The sequence below is a fragment of the Capricornis sumatraensis genome, chromosome 20, assembly GCF_032405125.1.
Source record: "Capricornis sumatraensis isolate serow.1 chromosome 20, serow.2, whole genome shotgun sequence".
In the NCBI taxonomy this organism is placed as follows: Eukaryota; Metazoa; Chordata; class Mammalia; order Artiodactyla; family Bovidae; genus Capricornis; species Capricornis sumatraensis.
Window position 1 is genome coordinate 57,968,889 of NC_091088.1, and position 23,643 is coordinate 57,992,531.

The 23,643-nt window shown below is 55.7% G+C and overlaps 2 protein-coding genes across 4 annotated transcripts; both read left to right on the forward strand.

Moving 5' to 3' along the window:
• The first annotated feature begins 1,510 nt into the window (after positions 1 to 1,510).
• Positions 1,511 to 12,942, forward strand: TOMM40 (translocase of outer mitochondrial membrane 40). Its single transcript, XM_068992166.1, has 10 exons — positions 1,511 to 1,579; positions 1,688 to 1,967; positions 2,695 to 2,762; positions 3,331 to 3,423; positions 4,293 to 4,394; positions 5,472 to 5,577; positions 10,621 to 10,743; positions 10,881 to 10,957; positions 11,066 to 11,168; positions 12,333 to 12,942. The coding sequence occupies exons 2-10, from the start codon at positions 1,694 to 1,696 to the stop codon at positions 12,470 to 12,472; spliced, it is 1,086 nt and encodes a 361-aa protein (XP_068848267.1). The 5' UTR covers positions 1,511 to 1,579; positions 1,688 to 1,693; the 3' UTR covers positions 12,473 to 12,942.
• A 5,070-nt stretch (positions 12,943 to 18,012) lies between these two features.
• Positions 18,013 to 22,985, forward strand: APOE (apolipoprotein E). 3 transcript variants are annotated; one of them, XM_068991637.1, is made up of 4 exons: positions 18,013 to 18,157; positions 21,106 to 21,171; positions 21,661 to 21,850; positions 22,135 to 22,985. In XM_068991637.1, the coding sequence occupies exons 2-4, from the start codon at positions 21,129 to 21,131 to the stop codon at positions 22,850 to 22,852; spliced, it is 951 nt and encodes a 316-aa protein (XP_068847738.1). In that variant the 5' UTR covers positions 18,013 to 18,157; positions 21,106 to 21,128; the 3' UTR covers positions 22,853 to 22,985. The 3 variants fall into 3 exon arrangements, with proteins under 3 accessions (XP_068847738.1, XP_068847736.1, XP_068847737.1); XM_068991635.1 differs by lacking the exon at positions 18,013 to 18,157 and adding an exon at positions 20,257 to 20,336; XM_068991636.1 differs by lacking the exon at positions 18,013 to 18,157 and adding an exon at positions 20,352 to 20,647.
• Positions 22,986 to 23,643: the final 658 nt, after the last annotated feature.

The window sequence follows — 23,643 nt, forward strand, 5'->3', positions numbered from 1 at the left end:
AATCCCAAAGAAAGGCAATACAAAAGAATGCTCAAGCTTCCGCACAATTGCACTCATCTCACACGCTAGTAAAGTAATGCTCAAAATTCTCCAAGCCAGGCTTCAGAAATACGTGAACGGTGAACTTCCAGATGTTCAAGCTGGTTTTAGAAAAGGCAGAGGAACCAGAGGTCAAATGGCCAACAATCGCTGGATCGTGGAAAAAGCAAGAGAGTTCCAGAAAAACATCTATTTATGCTTTATTGACTATGCCAAAGCCTTTGACTGTGTGGATCACAATCAACTGTGGAAAATTCTGAAAGAGCCAGGGGTAGAGGAATGAATAAGGGAGAAATAGGGGCCACAGGCAAGTTGAGCAATAGACACAAAGCCTGATCCTCAACTAAGGTACAGCTAGAAGAATGCGGGAGGAATTCCCTGGTGGTCCAGCAGCTAAGACTCTGCAGCTCCCAATGCAGGCGGACAGGGTTCCATCCCTGGGCAGGGAACTAGATTCCACGTGCTGCAACTAAGAATTCACAGGTCACAACTAAAGATCCCACATGTACAGCCATGCAGCCAAATATTAATAAATACACATTTTAAAAAAAGAAAGAAAGTGGGAAATGAACAGGCGTAAAAAAAAAAAAGGGCTAAAAGTCGTACAGGCAACTAAGTTGAAATGAATGGAGCGGAAGGCATGCTGGGTAATGGGATAAGAATGAATGGGCCAAAGATAGAAGCTTCAGTGCCTGAGGCAAGGGTTGGGGGAAAGACACAGAAAGCATGATGGGTAACGAAAGGGGTGGGCCTACGGCAACTGTCCCGTTAAATAGGTAAGAGGTATTGTGGGTAACCAGAAGCAGAACAGAGTTCACAAGACGGGTTCGAATTCTTCCCGTGACACTGTGCGAAGGGCTAGCACTTCCGGCTTTCGGTCCCCGACTTCGGACTAGGGGTCCGCCCCTTTGCCGCGGTGCCTGGTGGGACGCGAGGGCTGACCTTGCTGCCTAGCAGCCTCTGCTGCGCAACCCATCTTTATCCGTGTCCCTTGACCCTCGCACGTTAGCCAATGAACATACAAGATGGCTTACGACACCAGGGTCCGACCCCCTGTACCTGCAGGAGCCAATCAGGAAGCTGCAAGGGCCAAGGCCGACCAATTATCATTAACAACTTCGCCGCGGGGCGGAGTCGAAAGAGGGACGCCTTCGGGAATGGGGCGGAGGTGTTACGTCAATGGGCGGTCCAAACTGAGCAGCACAGACCAATGGTGGGTGAGCCCCCGAACCCGCGGCATGGCGAGCCAATCGGCGTGGGCTCCCCAAGCCAATGGGAAGGGCACGGAGGTGTGCTGTGACCTGTCTGCGAGTGGGAACCAACAGAAAAGGACGTTCCAAAGAGGTGGGTGGGACTCTCATCCATGACTCCAATAGTAAGGCCAGACCCTGAAGCTGGCGGGAGGACCTCAGGGCCCGCTAAACCAATGGGCTCGGTGGGGCGGGGCGACCGTGGCGGCGGCGGCGGCGGCAGCGGGTTCGGTTGCGCGTGGCCCACGGTGTGGGAGCGGAGCCCGGACCGGGAGGAGGCGCTACCGCGCGTAAGAATTGGGGTTCTGAGCGGGGGGGGGGGCTGGGGGGTGTTGGCTGGAGACTCAGCCTGGAGCCTGTGGGCCTTGACCTCTGCCCTCTGACCTTTTCCCTTGCAGGCGACCATGGGGAACGTATTGGCCGCTAGCTCGCCGCCCGCAGGGCCGCCGCCGCCGCCTGCGCCTCCCCTCGTGGGACTGCCGCCACCTCCGCCCTCTCCTCCCGGCTTCACTTTGCCGCCACTCGGGGGCGGCCTGGGCGCTGGGGCTGGCACAGGTCGAGGTTCCGAACGGACCCCCGGGACTGCGGCTGCCAGCGCTGGAGGGACTGGGGACGATGGGGCCTGCGGCTGCCTGCCCAACCCGGGCACGTTCGAGGAGTGCCACCGGAAGTGCAAGGGTGAGGGGCTAGGGGCCTGGCAGGGGTGTGATGGCCCGGATCTCGGGGGAAGGAGGAGCGCCCTGAGGACCTTGGGAATTGGCACGGACCATTGGAATCACTTAACAGAGCGTTAGGAGTTGACGTTGGGATCGAATAGTGGAACGTTGAACCTGGGGCTTAGAATGATGGGATCAAATGATGGAACCTCAGGATGGAACGCCAGAGCGGTACAGAAAAACCTTAAGGACCTCATGTGCCCCAGGAATCGGCCAAGCCAGCCTCATGTGATCGGGAGGGAAACCGAGGCCCAAGGTCACAGTGTCAGCAATGGATCAGTGGGGGTAGAACCCAAGGCTTCTGGATCTGGCTTGGAGTAATTGTGGTAGTGAAAGTGGTGGTGGGTTATTGAGCACTGTGCTGGCATTCAGTGTGTGTTAACTCATTAAATCCTTGCAGTATTTCTATGTGGTGAGCATCTTCAACTAACAGAGAGGTTTGACATGGATAAAATAACTTGCCTAAGGTCACACAAGTAGTAGATGGTGGCACTGGAATTTGGATACAGGCAAAAGCTTTGGTCCTGAGCCCATCCTCTGGGCTGTTCTGCCTCTTTACTGGATGAGGTGCTTTGTGCAGTGTGCTGGTTGTGGGTTCCTGGAGAAGGGAGAGTGGGGACCGTAGGGAAGAAAGGGATGAGAGATGGGGTGTGTGTGTTGAAGTGTGACAGCATTTTTCTCTCCTTCAGAGCTGTTTCCTGTTCAGATGGAAGGTGTGAAGCTCACAGTCAACAAAGGGTTGAGTAATCATTTCCAGGTGAGCCTTTCTTGTGCCATTATCCTCCAGAGGTCATCCCAACCATCCCTCTGCATCTGCACATCCAGTCCTTTAGTAAAAGTGAAGTCGCTCAGTCATGTCCGACTCTTTGCCACCCCATGGACTGTAGCCTACCAGGGTTCTCAGTCCATGGGATTTTCCAGGCAAGAGTGCTGGAGTGGGTTGCCATTCCCTTCTCCAGTCCTTTAACTTCTCCTTAAAGATCTGGGCTCCTTGATACTTAAAGACACCAGAGACAGTGCCAAGCTGACCACTCAATCTGGGGGCAGTGGTAGAGTTTAGGGACCCACCCCTGCAACCAACATCCAGGCAGGGATGAAGTACCAGGTATGCCCCACACATCCCTTCTCTTTAGTGTCTAATCTAGTCAGGCCACACCTCCCAGTCTTCATCCCCTGCCATGCCCAGAGACGCCCTGACTGGGAAGTCAGATTGGCAAGCATCCCCCATCCCAGGCTGGAGGGGAGCTGACCTGGAAATGGGCTCGGCTGGGTTCCTTGGGGGGTGGTGCACGGGCTCATCACCACAGCCCTCCCTCTTCTCCCAGGTGAACCACACAGTAGCCCTCAGCACAATCGGGGAGTCCAACTACCACTTCGGGGTGACATACGTGGGGACGAAGCAGCTGAGTCCCACAGAGGTGAGATACCTTCTGCCATTCATTCATTCATTGTATCTTTCTTCTAACAAATAATGTAGCCAGTCAGTGGAAGAAAGCTTTGTCAGTAGGAGACTGGGCTGCTGGTGGTGTGGGGAGGTGGGAACAAGGTCTCTCCAGGGTGCATCGAAACCTGGGTCATTCCTTCATCCTGACCCCCACTTCTCGGGGTGAGTCTGAGGACACCAGGGTCACCAAGCAGTGATGACCCAGAGTGGGCAGAGCTGGGCTGCAGATCATGCAGGGCTTTGAAGGCCAAGCCAGGCATTTGAACTTCCACTAGGGGGCACTAGAGAGCCACGGAAAGATTTAAAGGAGGGGAAGATACGGTGATACGAGTGTTTTGGAAATAGCATTTCTCAGGCTGTCTGTGGAAGCTGGGTTAGAAGACGGAAGGCAAAACTGGAAGCCCAGAAGGAGGCTGGGGCAGGACACAGGTGGAATTGGGGGGCTAAATTAGGTTTTTGCTTGTGTTAACTATTTCCATGCAATAAACTTATTTTTTCAGCAAACCTTCAGGGCAATCCCCATGTCCTGCCCATCTCTGTGCTGGGTGGTCCTGGGGACACAGCAGTAACTGAGACAGCTGTAGGGGCTCACAGCCTAGTGGAGAAAGAGAATAAGCTTGTCCCCAGAGAGGAACAGTCCGGGGAGAGTAGGACTGAAATGGGAGAACCCAAAGGCTGAGCCCAGAGCAGAGCCTAACTCAGCCTAGGTGGTCTTAGAGGGCTTCCTGGAGGAGAGGACCTCATTCTAGGCTTCCCAGTCCTAGGCTTCTCACCAGAGCCCGTCATGCATGTCCATCCAGGACACTAGGCCTCTTACCTCTAACCCTGCCCTCTACCCCGCAGGCATTCCCCGTGCTGGTGGGTGACATGGATAATAGTGGCAGCCTCAATGCTCAGGTCATTCATCAGCTGGGCCCTGGCCTCAGGTCCAAGATGGCCATCCAGGTGAGTGGGAGGATGGAGTCGGCGACGGCCCCCAGCCTCCCTGAGCCCCAAGCTGCCCTTGGGTGTTGAAACCAAGAACTCAAGGCACTGTGCAGCCAAACAAACTGAAACATCAGAGTCTGGAGCAGAGAAAGGCTTATTGCAAAGATCAAGTGAGAAATATGAGTGGCTGGTTCTCTACAGACCAAACTCCCCCCGTAGTTTTCAGGGCATGAGTGAGTGAAGTCGCTCAGTCGTGTCCGACTCTTTGCGACGCTGTGGGCTGTAGCCTGCCAGGCTCTTCCGTCCATTGGATTTTCTAGGCAAGAATGCTGGAGTAGGGTGCTATTTCCTCCTCCAGAGGATCTTCCCGACCCAGGGATTGAACTCAGGTCTCCCGCGTTGCGGGCAGACTCTTCACTGTCTGAGCCACCAGGGAAGCCCAGTTTTCAGGGGAGGGCTTTTACAGGCACATTGAGGGCAGGGTACTGCAGGATGTGTGACTTTCTTCTGGTTGGTCAGTCGTGAGGCCATAGGGTGGGTGGTGTGCCAGGAGTCTTGTGCTCAGCTAGAAGTTGCCATCCTCCTCCTGGGTGGAGGCCCTGGCGGTCCTTGACAGGAGCTAGGATTCCACCTTATCAGGGCACTGTTGTGCTGTGCTTAGTCACTCAGTTGGGTCCGACTTTTTTTGACCTTTTGGATTGTAGCCAACAAGGCTACTCTGTCCATGGGACTTTTCAGACAACTCTTCGGAATACTGGAGTGGGTTGCCACTTCCTCCTCCAGGGGAATCTTCCTGACCCAGGGATCAAACCCGTGTCTCCTGTGGCTCCTGCACTGCAGGCGGGTTCTTCACTTGCTGAGCCCTAAGAGAAGCCCTCCTGGCACTACTGTGTGACTCTTAGCGGGTTGCTTTTCCTTTCTGCTTTCTCTCTCTTCTCTGATGAGTAAATGGATCTGCCCTCGGGGAAGGTCTAGGAGGTTGAAGCCTTTTTCCTACAGACAACAAGAGGAGGCCTCTGAAAGGCCTTTTGTGCCCCGGCGGGCCCCATGGAGTCCTGCTCAGTTTCACCCTCATACTTGGCCCTCCCCCCACAGACCCAGCAGTCGAAGTTTGTGAACTGGCAGGTGGATGGGGAGTACCGGGGTTCCGACTTCACAGCAGCCGTCACTTTGGGGAACCCAGACGTCCTGGTGGGTTCAGGTAAGAGGCACAGGGCTTGGAAGGTGGTCAGACCCCATGCCCAGCAAGTCCATTTCTCCCTCTGACCCTCCTTTTCTGCCGTCCAAGAAATGGTTACAGGGGCAGGCGTGACTTCAGAACACAGAGCATCAGTTAGGTCCTGTAGCCTCCTGGGGGGAGAAACAGGTTCAAGTCCCAGCTCTGCCACTGGGTTCACTGCATTTGGGGGCGGGGGGTGGGGGTGGGGGGAGCTTCCGTCACCCTCATGGGCCTTGGCTTCCTCATTTGTTAAAATCGGGTTGCCTTACAGGGTTGTTGAGCAGGTCATGTGTGGACAGTCTCAAATGGGGTCAGGCATGTGACAGGTCCCAAGGAAATGAGCTGCTGCATTGCTCCTGGGGCTCTGGGGTTGCTCGGGGCCACAGAGCTGACCCCAAGGCAGGCAGAGCCCACATGCAGCTGAGAGGAGGCAAGTCAGTCTGCGATGGAGGGCGACAAGGAAGATTCCTGTTTGGGTTGGCTCGGGGGCAAGGACCTGCTGGCTAATGTCTGTACTTCTGGTCTCTCCTCTGTGCTTCCCCCTTTTTTATTTTTGTCTCTGGGCATCTGCCTTTGATTTCTCTACATTGATCTGATGTTTCTTGACTATGAGTCATATATTGCATGTCCAGAGGATATGGTGGTGAACTAAGGAAAATTAAGTCTGTCTTCTGGACATTCTAGTGGTGATTTTTATATTATGTATATTAACGGAGGCGTGCACACGTGCTAAGTCACTTCAGTCTTCTTGAACTCTCTGTGACCCCATGGACTGTAGCCCACCAGGCTCCTCTGTCCAGGGTAGAGTCCATGCAGGAATACTGGAGTGGGTTGCCATGGCCTTCTCCAGGGGACCTTCCCGACCCAGGGTCTTACATAAGACACCTGAACGCAGGTATCTTATATCTCCTGCACTGGCACGTAGGCTATTTATTACTAGCGCCACCTGGGAAGTCTCTGGAACCTTCCATTCTAGAGACACGAGTAAAGCAGGTGGGTGATGGAGCCCTATGGAAAGATGGTGGCGTCGGGAGGGGCTGGTGGAGTCTTGAGAGAAGGCCTCATTACATAGGTGGTATCTGAATGAAGACAGAAGGATGTGAGGGAAGGTGCCAAGCAGATATGTGGGAAAAGAGCTTTTCGGCCGGAAGGAACAGTGAGTGCAAAAGCCCCGAGGTACGACCCTTCCCTGGAACACCGAGGAGGACTGGAGCTGTAACAAATGAGGAAGGAGGGCAAGTGGTAGAAGTCAGGATGGCAGGGCTGAAACATAAAGCTCTGGAGAGCTTCTGAGTCTGAGGCCACAAGAGGATTTTGAAAGGGACAGGATCCTCCGACATAGCTTCTTACAGGACCTCTTGTGCCCACCTTTGGAGACCAGGCCACAAGGGGGCAGCGGAGCGGGTAAGCAGAGGTCTGGGGGTCTGGATGTACCTTGAAGGCGGAGCAATAGTATTCGCTGCTGGATTCCGTGTGGGGGATAAGAGGGAGGTCAGAGTTGAGAAGTCAGCCTTTTTGGGGGGCGGGGGGGGCTTGACCCACCAGAAGGGTAGAGTTGGTGATTCCAGATTCCTGTGCCTGCTGTTCGCTCTGTCAGGAAGAGCAGGCTCTTGGGGAGTGAGTGCATGAAGGTGCCTGGCACCTGGAACTGTGCTGGGAACAGAGTAGGTGCTCAGAAAATAGTGCGCGAAGGAGTGAGCAGCGGTCACCGCAGGTCCTGTTTCCCACCTGGCGCCCTTTGCCAGGCCCTCGGCATACTGTGCTCACCCGGGCCTTCATCCAGTCACTCGAGCCAATGAGGATTGGCTCGTGCAATCCTTCACAGCCCTGTGGGGTGGCGTTGCCATTATCCCTGTCTGATTGAGGCCCAGAGAGGGCAAGTACTTCCCCAAGGACACACAGCAAGGCCACCTCCAGAGTCCACGGCACCAGGGCCTCCGCCCCTGCACTCACCCACCAGCGTTGGCCTCTCGTGCTCCTCAGCACTGACCTCTAGGTCTCTCCTCCCTGGAGCCCAAGGCCACCAGGGACACTCTTGTCTCTTAGTCTCTTTGGACACCCCTCCCTCCCCTCAAGCACCAATCAGAACTTCTGGGCCCAGGGCAGTACTGAGGATAGGAGTAGTTACTCATGTAATTATTCATGACCAATGACAGCTGGTGCTCCACCCAATCTGAGCCTTGGTTTCCCCATCCATCTCAAAGACACCATCACACAGCAAGTGCACCGTTTTGAAGGAATCAATGGGCGGACCTGTCAGCCCCTTATGAGGCCAGACACAGCTAGTTAGGGTTCACTGTGGGATGGGTCTCTGGGCCGCCCCACAACAGGCAGGGGGATCGGGGTTCTCACAGGTGAGGAAGGCAAGGTCTGGGGTGAAATCGGCCCCGCCCCAGGATCGCACAGCGAGAAAGCAGAGGGCCTGGCATTAGAATCACGGTCAAGGCCTAACGAGGAGCCCACGGACTACCTGGTCCCCTCTCCTGGCCTCAGCTCCTCCTCTGGGGCCTTGGCTTCGTTCTGAGCACCCCGAGTGTGTGCCCACCCTGGGACACACAGCCCCTCCCCGGCCAGTAGCCAAGACACTTGCCTTAAGACAAATAATCACAGTGACTGTGTTACTGTTGGGAGAACGCCTACTCGGGAGAGGTCCAGGTTGCTGTGAGAGCTTACAACAGGAGGGCCCAGCTCGCCTGGAGTGATGAGGACAGTGCCTCTCGATGCCAGTGTCTAGATTGAGGAGGGTGAAGAGAAGGGCAGCGCTCCCAGAGGAAGGCTACGTGGCCAAAGCCCCAGGGAGCGCAGCGTGGGGAGGGCAGGAAGCTGTTCTGTCAGGCCCCAGCCAAGAGCCGACTGTGTACCCCCTCCCCAGGGAGCCAGGTATGGCCCCAGCCCCATAGGTTCCAGGAAAGCCACACTCTACCCCTTGTCCGAGGCCACCTCTTTGCTCTCAGACCTATAATAGGTGTTGTTTTCCTTCTCGTGGAGTTTTGAACTCAGTGGGTTCTTCACGGCCACTCCAGGCACTCCATCCTAAAGGAGATCAGTCCTGGGTGTTCATTGGAAGGACTGATGTTGAAGCTGAAACTCCAATACTTTGGCCACCTGATGCGAAGAGCTAACTCACTGGAAAAGACCCCGATGCTGGGAGGGATTGGGGGCAGGAGGAGGAAGAGAGGACAGAGGATGAGATGGCTGGATGGCATCACCACCTCAATGGACATGAGTTTGAGTGAACTCTGGGAGTTGGTGATGGACAGGGAGGCCTGGTGTGGTGCAGTCCGTGGGGTCATGAAGAGTCGAACACGACTCAGCAACTGAACTAAACTGATCTGAAGGAGATGGAGGTGCTAGGAAAGGGCAGGATGTTCAAGGAAAAGACCTGTGAGGATGAGCACTGTGCAAGGACTTGTGAAGCTCTCGGAGGAAGTCTGTTGAAAGCTGGGGATGAACCATGGGGGGCTTTGCGCCCGTGTCCTAAGAAGCCAGGGTGTCCTTGATGCTGGGGCGTCATGGCAGGTTCTGAGCAGGGGGAGCAGGGTCGGGTGTGCGCTTTAACAAGATCCCTCTACGTGTGAAGCTGCTTGGAGAGGATGAGACTGGGGCAGGAGGCCAAGGAGGAGGGTAGGGCTTGGGAGCCAGAGGGTGTGGCAAGCCGAGGAGGTGGGGGGTAGGAGAGGAGTTTGGGGTCTCGAAGCTCTCAGTCTAAACCATGACCAGAGGCTCTTGAGTTGAAGTCCCTGTGTGACCCCTGGTTGGTCACTTTTCTCTCTGTGGGCCCGAGGTTCCCCTTCTCTTGGGACAGAGGCTGCTCTTGTCCAGACGTGTGCGGGTGATGGCTTAACAACCAGCTGGCAGAGGAGGGGCCAGGAGGTGGGTCAGTGTCACCCACTCCCGGGGAGAAGCCAGCTCCAGCCTGCCCTGATTGCAGCCGCCCCCAGTGGCAGCCCCTGCCTGGGTGTGCCTGAAGATGCGAGCAGGTCCCATCCTGTCCTCCCGGCCTGTCCCGCCCCCTCAGGCCAGTCCCCACTCGGTGCCTCTGATCTCTGTCCAGGGAAGCATCTGCACGTCTGCGCTTTCCTTGTCCTTGGCTGTCCCCACCTCCTTCCCCCCTGCCCCGGTCTTCCCCATTCTGGCTGGGTGTCCATCTCTAAGCTTACCTCACCGGTCCTCACCTGCTCTGTCCTTCAGGTTGGGCGGCATCAGGGCCCGCCATCCACCTCCATCTCTGATCGCTTCCCCGTCTTTACAGAGATGACTCTTGCTTTCCGGTTCTCCATCATCACTCCTTCTGTGTCCCTCACTGCCTCTCTTCCTCCCTGGCCCTTGCCCTCCGCAGTGATCACCTCTGTGGTGTCCACTCTCCTGGGCTCTCAAAGACAGGCAGTATCAGTCCTTGGGCTCGAGGAATTCAGCCCGGCGGTGGAGTGGGCGGTTAGCAAACACTGAGGGCCCCTCAGAGCCATCCTTGCTGCCGAGGGGCCCGGGAAGTGGACTTCCGCAGGGCGGGTCTCCGTGGCAGCCGGGCCCTGGCTGTGTGCTGAGCACGCCTTGTGCACACCATGCCTGCATCCAGCTCTCTGCTCTTCCTCAGAGTCTTGCGAGGTGTCCCGCTCACAGGGAAGTGGTGCCAGTGGCCCTCAGTTACCCCTGCAGCAAGTGCTGGGATTTGAACCCAGGCCGTCTGGTGCCCCAAAGTGTGCTCTCACCTACCACTCGTGGCGGCAGGGTGGCTCAAAGCCTGGGCTCAGGAGATGGGGAGCCCTGGATTCTGCCCCTGACGTGTCCTGTGACCATGTGGGAGCGACTTGACTCCTCAGCCTCTGCAGCCTCCTGTGTAAAGGGAGGTGAATGCAGAGTAGATGAGGTCCTGGGGGCCGTGGGAGGCTGACCTCAGTCCTGTGAACGACTCCAGCAAGGAGCCCCAGTGGGAGGCCCAAGGAAGTGGGAGTCCAGTCTGGTGCCCTAACCGGGTGGAAACTAACCAGCAAGCTCAGAAGCCATGACTCTGCCTCTCGCCTGCAGGGATCCTGGTGGCCCACTACCTCCAGAGCATCACGCCATGCCTGGCCCTGGGCGGAGAGCTGGTCTACCACCGGCGGCCCGGGGAGGAGGGCGCTGTTATGTCGCTAGCTGGGAAATACACATGTGAGTCTGGGAGCCCGGAGCCCTGGGACTAAGGGAGGAGGGGCTGGGGGCTGGACTCCTGGGTCTGAGGGAAGAGGGGCAAAACCTGGGCCCCTGGCTGCCTAAGCCCCCTTGGTAACCCACCTGCTCTCTTCCAGTGAACAACTGGTTGGCGACAGTAACATTGGGTCAGGCGGGCATGCATGCAACGTATTACCACAAAGCCAGCGACCAGGTGAGCCCATCTGGGGACTGGCTGGCTGGGTATGGGGTGCCCAGCACTGGCGTGCCTGAGAGTCCAGCCTAGGAGGCTGACTCGTGTGTGTCGCCCTGGCCCCTCCAGTTGCAGGTCGGTGTGGAGTTTGAAGCCAGCACAAGGATGCAGGACACAAGTGTCTCCTTTGGGTACCAGCTGGACCTGCCCAAGGCCAACCTCCTCTTCAGAGGTACAGATCTCGCTTTCCTTGAGAGAAAGAAGCAAGAGGTGACCCGGCCCTCAGTGGGGTACAGGCCGAGGAAGTGGGAGAGGGCAGCATGCTGGCCCCACATTACCCAGGAGCGCTCGTTAAGACGGTGCGTGTGAATAAGTGGGAGAGGGCAGCATGCTGGCCCACGTTACCCAGGAGTGCTCTGAAGACGGTGCGGGGGCACCTGGGCCCGAGCTTTGCAGGGAGCACCCCCACCCCAGCCAGCAGCCCTCAGCAGTCTGCATGCACGGCCCTTGCTTCTCTTTTTCTCACGCATGGAAGGCAAGTTGGAGCGCAGCCGGCCTTGCCCCACTGTCTCCCCTTAGAGAGGCTCCCCGGTCACAGCCAGACACACAACCTTCCCCCAGGCTGACTGAGTCTCATCTTAAGTATCTCTTTGTATCTCAGTAGCTCTTGGGTTTGGGGTGTGTGGAGACCACCCCGGAAAGGCCGCTTCAGTGGCCCTGGTTCGAGGCTTCTAAAGGCAACCAGGGGAAGTCCCTGGTGGTCCAGTGGTCTCACTCTCGACTGCTGAGGGCCCGGGTTCAATCCCTGCTCAGGGAACTAAAATCCCAAAAGCCATGCAGTGTGGCCAGAAAAAAATTTTTTTAACAAAAGTAGCCAGGGGGCCCAGGGAGAGGGGTTTGTTTTGCCTCTGAAACCTGCCTTAAGCCCTCACTCTGCAGTGAGCCCTGGGTCTGAGGCTGTGTTTGGACTGCAGCGTCTCTGCTCCCTTTCAGTGAGTCCTTGAGCTCCACTGGGTACAGACGGCAGCACTTGCACACCCATCAGGTCCTGGGCACGAGCCCTAGAGATTTTAGTCTCTGTTTCAGCAGATACTCAGCACCTGCTCTGTGCCCAGCTGGGGACACAACAGTGACCTGGCCCCCCCAACCCAGGGCTCACAGTGGCGGGGACAGGCCCATCCACACACAGCAGCGACCCGATGTGGACAAGACTGGGACTGGGAGGGTGGTCCACAGGGTGGCCAAGGGCTTCCGGAGGGGAGGGGTCGTGGAGCTCAGGGCTGAAGCACTTGGGGGCGTGAAGAGGGTTCCGGGCGGTGGGGCAGCACAGTCGCCGGCCTGGCCGGTGGTGTCTGATGTGTCCGGTGAGGCTCTTCACACAGCTATCCACCCACAGGCTCTGTGGACAGCAACTGGATCGTGGGCGCCACACTGGAGAAGAAGCTCCCTCCGCTGCCCCTGACGCTGGCCCTCGGGGCCTTCCTGAATCACCGAAAGAACAAGTTCCAGTGCGGCTTCGGCCTCACCATCGGCTGAGCCCCCGCAGGCCCGCCTTCCTCGCCCTTCCTCCTTCTGATCCCACCTCCCCCTCCCCCTGCCACGGAGGGGAGACCTGAGCCCCCCTCCCCCTCCCTTCCCTCCCTCCTCGGGGGTCAGGGGGCAGCGGAAAGGAGGGGACCCGTCACCCCAGCAGCTGAAGGGGGGAGTCTCCGAAGGACAGGCACGGCAGGATGTGGAGGACAAGGGGCCGCGTGCCCAGTAGTCTTGGGGTCCAGGAAGCAATTCTGGAGTCAAGGGGCCTACAGGATTCTGAGCACCAGGGGCAGAGGCGGCCAGACAACCTCAGGGAGGTGTTGGGGTGTCCCCGTTCCCCCGAAATGGCCAAATGGCCCCAGCCCCAAGGGGGCAGCAAGGAGAGGTGCGTCCCCAGTCACCCCGCCCCTGCCCGCTTTCCCATCCACCCCTCGGTATAAATCATGTTTATAAGTTATGGAAGAACCGGGACATTTTACAAAAAAATAAAAAATAACAAAAAATATACATGGGAAAAAAAAAGAAATGGGAGGCCTGTTTTCCTCTGTGTCTGTGGCCCATTTGGTCCAGCCCTGACCTCCCACAGTGGCCCGTGGGGGGCAAGGGAATCCAGCCTGGTCACTGGCCAGAGCCCAGACCAGAGAGGGGAAGGGCCTGGCCCAGGATCCACAGCTGTCCTGTGACCTTCCCGACGAGGACATCACAGGCCTTCCCTCCCTGGGAGGGTGTAGCCTGTGGTCACTCAGCCTGGCGTGGCCAGTGAGGCTGCAGAAGACTTTGTCCCGGTGAACTGAAGCGGGTGCGGGGAGGCAACCAGCTGGGACTCTGGGGTCTTTCCAGGTTCCAGAAGGGGCAGGGGATGAAGTGGTGTTAAGACTTGATTATAATAGAAGGTTGAAGCTTTCAAGAAAATTCAGGAAGCATTTGAGCACCTGGAAGGAGTTTGGAATCATTTAGTTCTTGTGGGGTGGGGGAGGGATGGGCTGGAGTCTGACTCGTGGGCGGGGTCAGTTCTGCACACCTAGGGCTGAGGCAAGCTGACATCACTAACCCCTCTCCAGACAGGGGAACTGAAAGTTCTCACTCACACAGTGTCTGGGCAGGGAGGCTGGTGGCCCTTGATGACCCCTTATAGCCCAGAGAAGCCACTCCACCCACTCCCTGCCAGCGCCTTCCGAGGCCAGAGCACACAGGCTGACAGCAACCCAGCACAGGCTGGCACTGGGGGTCCCTTCCTGGGACCAGGCATCCAGCCTCCCCAGCCCCACGGAATCCAGTAGCCCTCACCTCCTTAAAGGACCAGGAGTGAATCCCAACTCCTCAGGGTGACTTTACCATCCACCTCAACCCTGAATCTCCTCTTAAAAGAGGAAAGTGGGCAAAGGGGACTCCACCTTGGCTGTGGGACTCCATTTTAGACTTACTGTAAACTTTGGACTACATGCCGGGGTGTTCTCCCAGTGGACTTTGAGCTATGTGCCCGAAATCTATAGAAACAACATACCAGCTGAAAAAAAGACCCCCCCCGCCCCGGATAAAAGGACTCCAGGACTGGTACCTAGACTTCCCATCACCGAAAAGAATGTACTAATCTACCCCAGAGCAAAACATTATCTCCACAATACCTATTGATATATGTTAGCCTCATTAGCTGTCTGGACTCATATATGAATCATGGTTTATGTTATCCAGGCTAGTTTCCAGGAATTCAGGGAGGTGGGTTTGAGCATGTACACTTATGGTATATAAGACTGTCCCCAAAACTGGCCGGGTCCTCGGCTAAGAGGAGACTCTGCCTTGGGCCCCCGGTGTAATAAACTGCACTCCACCATGTGCATTGTCCTTCTGAGTGAGTTTGCTTCCCGGAGAGCACGGCTACATTTTTGGTGCATTGGCCGGGAAGCTCCGCACTTTGAGGAGACAAGTCCCATATGGGGCTCCTCCAGGGCCTTGAGGCTTGAATCACCTAGAGGGGTGAGGGTGCCTCGTCCCTCTGGAAGAATTCTGCCTTTCAACGCCCGGACCTCTCCTGTTAGCAAGTAGTGGATGGTAGCGAGGAAACTGAGCGCTCAGGTAAGGAGGGTCCCACCCAGTAGGGTGGAAGAGGGGGCCTGCTCAGCCCCCTGAGATTAGAGAAGCGCACGGACCTATGGTGGCTGATGTATGAGAGACTGCGATTGTTGGGTACAGGTTGACGGATGTGACGGGGTTTTAAGGAAGACTCTATTGTGACTGTCATGTAGGAGGTGGCGTCTTGGGGAAAATTATTACCAGGCAATCGCAAGAGGGTTACTGGGGGAAGAAACTCGGTCTCTGTGTGCACGTATTCTGCCCTCCCCCAGGAAGTGTCCCATCTACTGTGAAAGCCTCAATCCCCTCAAGCTTCTTAAGGCCGAGAAAGGGAAATAATAAGCGCGTACGAATTGGCTTTTCCGGAGATCGCCTGGGACGCGGGTTATTTAACTCACCTGGGCTTTTGTCGATACCCAATCAAGCTCACCAAGGCAGAGAAGGCATTTAAAGTTTCAGGAGAAGTGCTCCTAGACAAAGTGATATTCTGGTTCAAGCACATACAACAACAGGAGCAAGCACGCTGGACTCCCCTCTCCCTCTGGGACTTGGCCGGCAAAGCCCTTTTCAATCCTAGCAGGGAAGAAGCCGAGTGGCAATTTAAGTGCTTCATCGAGTGGAAGTATCAGAAGTATCTGGGGTACCAGAAACTCCGCCAACAGGAGAAGGGACACTCCCGGAAAGGTAGGCAAAATGGGAAGAAACAGATCTAAGGCAACCATACTGACCACTGTGATCAAAAGTTTCAAAAGGGTTCAGAGGAGACTATGGGGTAAAAATGACACCTGGCCGGCTGTGCACCCTCTTCAAGGTCGAATAGTCTGCTATGGGAGTTGGCTGGCCACCAGAGGGCACAGTGGACTTGAAAATAATAAAAGCAGTCTAGGTGATAGTCACGGGGAAGCCTGGACACCCGACCGGTTCCCGTACGTACTTCTGGCTAGAGCTGGCCCAAGACTCCCCTACCATGGGCACGATTTTATATTCAAAATGGAGAAGGAAAAAGGCACAGAAACTGATGATAAAAAAGAGATCCTACAGGATCCAAATGAGGAACTTCCTCCCCCACTGTACTGGACGATGAACCCGCCCTCAGATGTGTCGGCCAGGCCGGGGCCTTAACAGCCACCAGACGGAGGCCACAGGACATCCCAGCATCACCGCTGTCCCCGGCCCTTCCTTCAGCCCCCCAGGGGTCGCAGAGCCACCACCCCAGCAGGATCTGACCTCAGCGGGAGGGACCACTGGATACCACCCTCCGGATTCAGCTCCTACCCCAAAGGCACAACCTAAGCTCTACCCGCTGCCAACACCCGCCCCCCCCCACCCCGCCCCACAAGAGTACCGATGAGAAGGGGAGGGGAACACTGGAATTAAACAGAGACTGCGCTCTGCCAAGGAGTTAGAGGAAAAGACACCATTTCAGATGCCCCTTAGGGAAGTCCAGCAGGCCCACATACAGGGGAAAGACGGTAATTATCACCAGGCTCCCGTGGCCTACTACTATCAACTATTTTTGTCTACTGATATCTTGAACTGGCAAAAATATACGCCACCATATTCAGAGGAGCCACAGGATATGATTAGATTGATGGAAACTATTTTTTGTACCCGCCGACCGACATGGGACGATATTATCCAGTTATTAACTTCCCTCTTCAGTACCAAAGAACAGTATAGAATTCTTACTGAAGCAAAGAAATGGCTGCTAGAAATGGTTCCAGAAGGAACTGTAAACCCACAAATGTGGGTGAAACAAACCCTCCCCGATGACAGACCTAATTGGGACTATAATACAGACGAGGGGAGAAACTAATTAGACAGACAGCACACAGCCATTCTACAGGGACTAAAAAGAGGAGCCCGCAGGCCTACAGATATGGCAAGACCTGCCGGAGCAGTGCAACGAGGGGCCGAGCCCCCTTCTGAATTTTATGAAAGACTGTGTGAGGCTTATAGACTCTATACACTGATCGGCCCCGAAGCCAGGGGCTCTCACATCATTATAAACTCAACATTTGTGTCACAGGCTTATCCTGATATTAAAAGAAAGCTCCAGAAGCTGGATGGAGTATTATCAATGTCCAGCTCCCAACTAATTGAAATTGCAAACAAAGTATTCAGAAACAGAGATGTGCAAGCCAAGAAAGAAACTGAAAAAAGACGGAGGGAGGACACTAAGAGAGCAGACCAGAGATTTGCAATGCTAGCCGTGGCCTTGGGAAGGCCTGCCGGGCTGCCCACGAAAGCCCCTCCCTCCTGGAGACGAGACCACTCCCTCAGGAAACCTCCACGAAAGCCTAGGTCCACGTTACAGCCCAATCAGTGTGCCTGGTGCCGAGGGTTTGGCCACTGGAAAAACGAATGTCCTAAAACCACTAAAAGCCGGGAATCAACCAGTACAGTGGTAAGCCTTGACGGATGAGAGACTGAATAGGGATGCCGGGGCTCAGAGACACAGGTCCACAAGAGCCCATGATAACATTAAAAGTAGGGGACCAACTTACTGACTTCATGGTGGATACCGGAGCAGGATTGTCAGTAGTAACTGAACCCACGGCACCTCTCTCGAAAAAGGCCACTGCCATAACTGGGATATCTGGAAAGGAAATGATTAAACAATTCTGTAAGCCCTAAAAGTGCCAGATGGCGGGGGCCACCAAGTGACTCATGAGTTCTTATATATCTCTGAATGCCCAGTACCTGTATTGGGAAGAGATCTACTCTCTCAACTGGGATCACAAGTGACCTTTCCCCCCCACGAACACCCCACTTTGCACATGGGCCCAGCTACTTACTTACTTACTCTCCCTCTCAGTTACCCCACAAGATGAATGGAGGTTACATGAATATACTGAGAAAAGACTAGAGGGGATGAACGGCCGGGAGGAAACACTGGCTCAACAACTGCCCGAGGTCTGAGCAGAAGGAAACCCCCCTGGGCTCGCCAAACACCACGCTCCAATAATAATAGAACTTAAGCCCAGTGCCACCCCGGTTAGAAAACGCCAGTATCCATTGCCCCTGGAGGCTCGTCTCGGCATACTGCCACATATAAATAGACTGAAACTGGCTGGCATCCTGATTGAATGCCAATCAGAATGAAATACACCAATCCTGCCAGTTAAAAAGGAAGGGGGACAGGACTATAGGCCAATACAAGATTTAAGGCTGGTCAGCCAAGCTGCCATGACCCTGCAACCCATAGTCCCAAACCTATATACCTTACTCAGCTTCCTCCCTCCAAGTGCAAAAGTTCTATACTTGTCTGGACTTAAAAATGCCTTTTTCTGTACACACCTAGCCCAGGTATCACCACCAATTTTTGCTTTCGAGTGGGAAGACCCAACAGGGGGCGCCAAACAACAACTAACCTGGACCCACCTCCCCTGAGGGTTTAAAAATTCTCCAACCATTTTTGAAGAAGCCCTGGCTTCGGACTTAGGCGCATTTCAGCCAGAAAAGTTTGATTGTTGGCTGCTGCAATATGTGGACAATCTGCTCCTGGCCGCTGAGAACAAGGATGATTGCTGGGAAGGAACCAAGGCCTCACTGGGACTGCTGATGGAGGCTGGTTACCCGGTCTCGAAAAAGAAGGCTCGGATCTGCCAGGAGGAGGTGAGGTATCTGGGATTTGTTCTAAAGAGGGGCACAAGGCTGTTGGCCCAGTCCAGCGCCATGCCTCTATCTGGGATGGACGGGCTCCCACGGCGCGTATCACCTCTACAGAGGGGTGATATGACTGTGAGGTTTTTTTGCGTCAAGCAAGACAACAAAAATCAAGGATACAATGGCATTAGACATCCTCACTGCCTCACAGGGAGGAACCTGTGCCGTACTTAAGGTTGAATGTTGTGTATGGAACCTGTGCCATACTTAAGGCTGACCGTTGTATATACAGTCCTGATTTATCTGGCAATGTAACGACTGCTTTGGGTGACATGAGGGACCAAGTAAAAGCAATGTCAGATGAAAATATTCCCTTCTGACCTCGGTCCTCTCTTGGGTAAAGGGTGACTGGTGTAAAACTGTGCTCACTGTCATTTTAATAGTTCTGTTATCCGGCCCTTGCATTTTACAACATGTTGTTAACTTTGTAACCTAGAGACTAACCTCACTTTCCCAGATCGGTGTTAGGAGGCCTAGGGTACGATATATTCCTATGAGTGATGCTCCCACTGAGAGTTAGGAGCATCAAGAGAGAGGAATGAAAGAGGAAAGTGGGCAAAGCGGACTCCATCTTGGCTGTGGGACCCCATTTTAGACTTCTTGTAAACTTTGGACTACATGCCGGGGTGTTCTCCCAGTGGACTTTGAGCTTTGTGCCCGGAATCTATAGAAACAACATTCCAACTGAAAAACAGACCCTCCGGATAAAGGGACTCCAGAACTTGTTCCTGGACTTTCTGTCGCTGAAAAGAATATACTAAACTACCCCAGAGGGAAACAAATTGTTATCTGCACAAAACCTATTGATATATGTTAGCCTAATTAGGTGTCTGGACTAATATATGAATCATGATTTAGCCCCTTCACATTATCCAGGCTAGTTTCGAGGAATTCGGGGAGGAGGGTTTGAGCACGTACCCTTAGGGTATATAAGGTTGTCAAAAACTGGCTGGGTCCTTGGCTAAGAGAAGACTCTGCCTTGGGCCCACCGGTGTAATAAACTGCACTCCACTATTTGCATTGTCCTGAGTGAGTTTGCTTCCCGGAGAGCAGAGAGTGTGGCTACAACACTCTCAATTCAGGATGCCCATCTGTGAAACAGCTGGGGTTCGTGAACAGGGCTGCAAGGGAGGGAGGGACAGGAGTGTTCACTGTGGCCCAGCACAGAAGTGAAGTCCAACATGGGGCCACTGTTTGCCAGCTAACCCTACTTGTTCTCAGTACACACAGTAGCCTGTTGCTTCACCGAATGACGGTGTTAAGTGCAACTCTTTTCCTGGTTTTGTGGACCAAGAAACTGGATGTTCAGAGAGGCTAGGTCGTTGGCTCAGGGTCACACAATTGACAACTGGCAGAGCCTGGATTCAGGCCTGAGCAGTTTGGTTCCGGACTCCACAGTCCTAAGCAGGCACAGTCCTGAAGCATGCTTCAGGCCCCACTGAAGGAACAAAACACAGTTGGGAGAAATGCTGGATTTTCAGGTCTCAACCGGGGAAGGGGGCTCAAGAGAGGCACTCTCCTGTGCCCAAGGGAAGAGCGCAAGAGGGAGCTCATGGTAAAGTCCAGATTGCACTCTCAAAGCCTGGACTTGTAGCAGATACCTTACACTGTCCCCAGAACTCCTATCCCATTTCTATCTGGGCCAGCCAGCTCCCTTCCCCCTCCCTACCCAGAGTCCCAACCCCCTCCTTCCTCTAACCAGGGATTTCAGGCCCCCAGTCCTTTCCCCAAATTCTATTCATCCATCCGCTGGAAAAGAGAGGGGCAGGGGATGGGTGCTGTGGGCAGTGGCCTGTTCCAGCCCCTTCCATGCCCACTGTCCCAGCCCTCACCAGCTCACCCACCCACCAGGATGGAGGAAGCCGCCTGAGTTACTGGGTGAGAAGTCATCTTTTCAAGGGGGCTGGGAGTGGGGGCTGCCAGGCCTCCAGGCCCCACCCCCTCCCTTCCATGCTGTGTGTGAAGGGGGAGGACAGCCACCCCGTGACCTGAGGGGGCTGGCCCAGCTTGCCCCAGCTCAGGAGTGGGCGGGCCAGGGGGGAGCCCTATAATTGGACGAATCTGGGATCCGTGAGTCCCTGCTCAATCCCGGAGGCGAAGGACGCGGTTTCCGGAGGCGAAGAGCGCGGTGAGAAGCAGAGCTGGGGGCCACGGAGACCAGCTCAGGGCTTCTGTGGGGAACGGGCTGCGGGAGAGGTGGACGAGGTGACGGTCCGACGCCGCCCGGACCAGGACAAAAGCTTGAGCAGAGGAGGAGACCAGAGGCAGGGGACTGGACCTAGAGGGGTGGGGAGCAGGCTCATCCCGTTTGGACTGGAAGGTGGGTTCAGAGGAGCAGCTGGACCTGCAGGAAAAACCAGACGAGAGATAGCAAAAACCCACTGTTACTGCTGTTTACTGAGCACCTACTGGATGCCCACAATCGTCCTAAGATTTCCGGTAAGGGAGGCTCAGGGGCGGCGGCATGGTAGCTAAAGCGTGGGTTGAATGACTTCTAAATGAGGATTAAATTAGCGAATATGCGGAAGACAGCGTTTAGATGTGAAGTTGGAGCTGAGAATGGGAAGATACAGAGAGGAATGCGAGGTCGGAACTTTAGAAAGTCCAGCCGGGCTCTCGGGGAACTCCGGGATGGAGGGGAAGGCGGGTTGAGTGGAATCTGAACCCTGGGAGACGGATGGAATTAAGGCGGCGGCAGACCTGGGGACGGGGAGATAAGAGAAGACAATGAGGGAATGAAATGGACAACGTAGGGGCCGCTGGGTAAATATTTGGAATTGGATTAGGATGTTGCTGGGAGCGAGGCTTTGAAGGCTAAGACCGGGTGGGGCGGAGCTCTGAGGGGGAGGGAGTCCCCCCACCCCCCGGGGTTGAGTGACAATTTCTCCCTCCTTCAGGTTGGCCAATCGCAAGCCAGAAGATGAAGGTTCTGTGGGTTGCCCTGGTGGTCTCGCTTCTGGCAGGTATGGAGGCGGGGCTTGCCCAGGTTCTTTGCCCCACCCCCTCCCATTCTCAGCTTGCCGTCCTCCCGTCCGTGGTCCGTGGGTCCTCTCATCTGCTGGTCTATCTCCCCAGGTCTGAGGTCTCTCTGACATTCCTTGGTTCTGAGCTGCAGTTTTACTTTCTCAGAGCCTCAGTTTCCCCATCCTTAAAATGAGAGTTTCTAGCGCACTGCTGTCAGGCAGGTAGTGAGGAGCAGCTAAGTGTCAGCGGTGATTATTCTCTTATCTGGGGCTGTTTTATTCTCTATCGCCCCAGCGTGGCAGTACGTGGACCACACATAATCCATGCCTATCAAGTGCTTAAACCGGCTGGGCGTCTCTCCACCCCATCTCCACCCCCCAGTGCTCTAAAGAAGCCCACCAGCCTCTGTGGAGCACCTCCTCTGTACCGGGTACTGTGTGCCTGGAGTGGGCAGAGGACCCTGACCGCGGTGAACTGTCTGTGTGCAGGATGCCAGGCGGATATGGAGGGAGAGCTGGGGTCCGAGGAGCCCCTGCCTCCGGAGCAGCCCCGGGGGCAGGACAGCCAGCCTTGGGAGCAGGTGCTGGGCCGCCTCTGGGATTACCTGCGCTGGGTGCAGACGCTCTCTGACCAGGTGCAGGAGGAGCTGCTCAACACCCAGGTCATTCAGGAACTGACGTGAGTGCCTCCGCCCTGGCCCCTCATCCCTCCAGTGGGCAGTGTGTTCGGGACCCCAGTTTCCTCTGATCTGGGGTTCTTTCCGTCCCCATCACCAACACTTGGCGGGGGTCTGGTCTCTGCTCATTTCTTGCTTTCTTTTCTCCTTGGGCTCCTGGCTTTCCCTCTCTCTGATCCTGTTCTTCGGTGTTTTCTGTCTGGCACCTTCCTCTTCATCTCTCCCTCTATCACCCTAGCTCAGGATCCCTACCTCTTCTCTCCATTCCTGCCCTCTCGGCCCCCAGGGTGCTGATGGAGGAGACCATGAAGGAGGTGAAGGCCTACAGAGAGGAGCTGGAGGGACAGCTAGCCCCCATGGCCCAGGAGACACAGGCCCGCGTGTCCAAGGAGCTGCAGGCAGCCCAGGCCCGGCTGGGCTCCGACATGGAGGACTTGCGGAACCGCCTGGCACAGTACCGAAGCGAGGTGCAGGCCATGCTGGGCCAGTCCACCGAGGAGCTGCGGGCCCGCATGGCCTCCCACCTGCGCAAGCTGCGCAAGCGCCTGCTCCGCGATGCCGATGACCTGAAGAAGCGCCTGGCCGTCTACCAAGCTGGGGCCAGCGAGGGCGCTGAGCGCAGTGTGAGCGCCATCCGCGAGCGCCTCAGGCCCCTGGTGGAGCAGGGCCAATCGCGGGCCGCCACCCTGAGTACCCTGGCCGGCCAGCCGCTGCTGGACCGCGCCGAGGCCTGGCGCCAGAAGCTGCACGGGCGCCTGGAGGAGGTGGGCGTCCAGGCCCAGGACCGCCTGGACAAGATGCGCCAGCAGCTAGAGGAGGTGCGCGCCAAGGTCGAGGAGCAGGGCAGCCAGATACGCCTGCAGGCCGAGGCCTTCCAGGCCCGCCTCAGGAGCTGGTTCGAGCCCCTGGTGGAAGACATGCAGCGCCAGTGGGCCGGGTTGGTCGAGAAGGTGCAGTTGGCTCTGCATCTCAGCCCCACCTCTCCGCCCAGCGAGAATCATTGAGCGCCCGGGCATCGCCCTGGGGGGCCCCCTACTCCCACCCCGAGCCTCTGGTGCCCCCAGCCTGCAGGAGGCCCTGCCGCTGCCCCAGCTGCCCTCCTGGTGGGCCCTAGCATAATAAAGATTTATCACGCTTCATGGCAGCTGCTGGGCGTCCGTGTGTGATTTGTCACAGCTCAAGCCTCAGTTTCCCATTTTTTCCCCTTGCTGACTACACAGCGCACTGTCCTGCCCCCTGAGCCTGTGTATGCCTGTGTTCTTTCTGTTTCTTTCCTTCTGTCCCCTTTCAGAGTTCCCCCGTGACTCAGTGGTAAAGAAGCCGTCTGCAGTGCAGGAGACTCAAGAGACATGGGTTTGATCCCTGGGTGGGGAAGATCCCCTGGAGAAGGCAATGGGAACCCACTCCAGGATTCTTACCTGGAGAACCCCATAGACAGAGGAGCCTGGTGCAGGCTATGGTCCATAGGAAGTGACAGCACTCACGCAAGTCCCCTTTTAAGTCTTTCCCTTTTTCCTCCATCTCTACTCACAACGGCTCACTCTCTTCCTTAATTCTCACCGATTTGTTGCTGAGACAAAGTTCTGGAACAAATCCACCAGTGGGTTAAACTCTTCGGTTGCCCCTGACTACTCTGGGCAAAAAGCAACCTCGCTGAGCCTCGTTTGGCCTGGCTTCATGATATCTGCCTCATGACTCAAAAGACTTCAGACCACTGCTGTGAATATTGAGCCATTTTCTGGACTTGCCTGGTGGTCCTGTAGTAAAGAATCCACCTCCCAATGTAGGGGACACC

Excerpts from the sequence above, each read along its gene's own strand:
- TOMM40 (XM_068992166.1), top strand. The coding sequence starts at position 1,694 with ATGGGGAACGTATTGGCCGCTAGCTCGCCGCCCGCAGGGCCGCCGCCG. Across the intron at positions 4,395-5,471 it reads GGTCCAAGATGGCCATCCAG|ACCCAGCAGTCGAAGTTTGT; the intron begins GTGAGTGGGAGG and ends CTCCCCCCACAG. Across the intron at positions 10,958-11,065 it reads ACCACAAAGCCAGCGACCAG|TTGCAGGTCGGTGTGGAGTT; the intron begins GTGAGCCCATCT and ends TGGCCCCTCCAG.
- APOE (XM_068991637.1), top strand. The coding sequence starts at position 21,129 with ATGAAGGTTCTGTGGGTTGCCCTGGTGGTCTCGCTTCTGGCAG. Across the intron at positions 21,172-21,660 it reads GGTGGTCTCGCTTCTGGCAG|GATGCCAGGCGGATATGGAG; the intron begins GTATGGAGGCGG and ends GTCTGTGTGCAG. Across the intron at positions 21,851-22,134 it reads CAGGTCATTCAGGAACTGAC|GGTGCTGATGGAGGAGACCA; the intron begins GTGAGTGCCTCC and ends CTCGGCCCCCAG.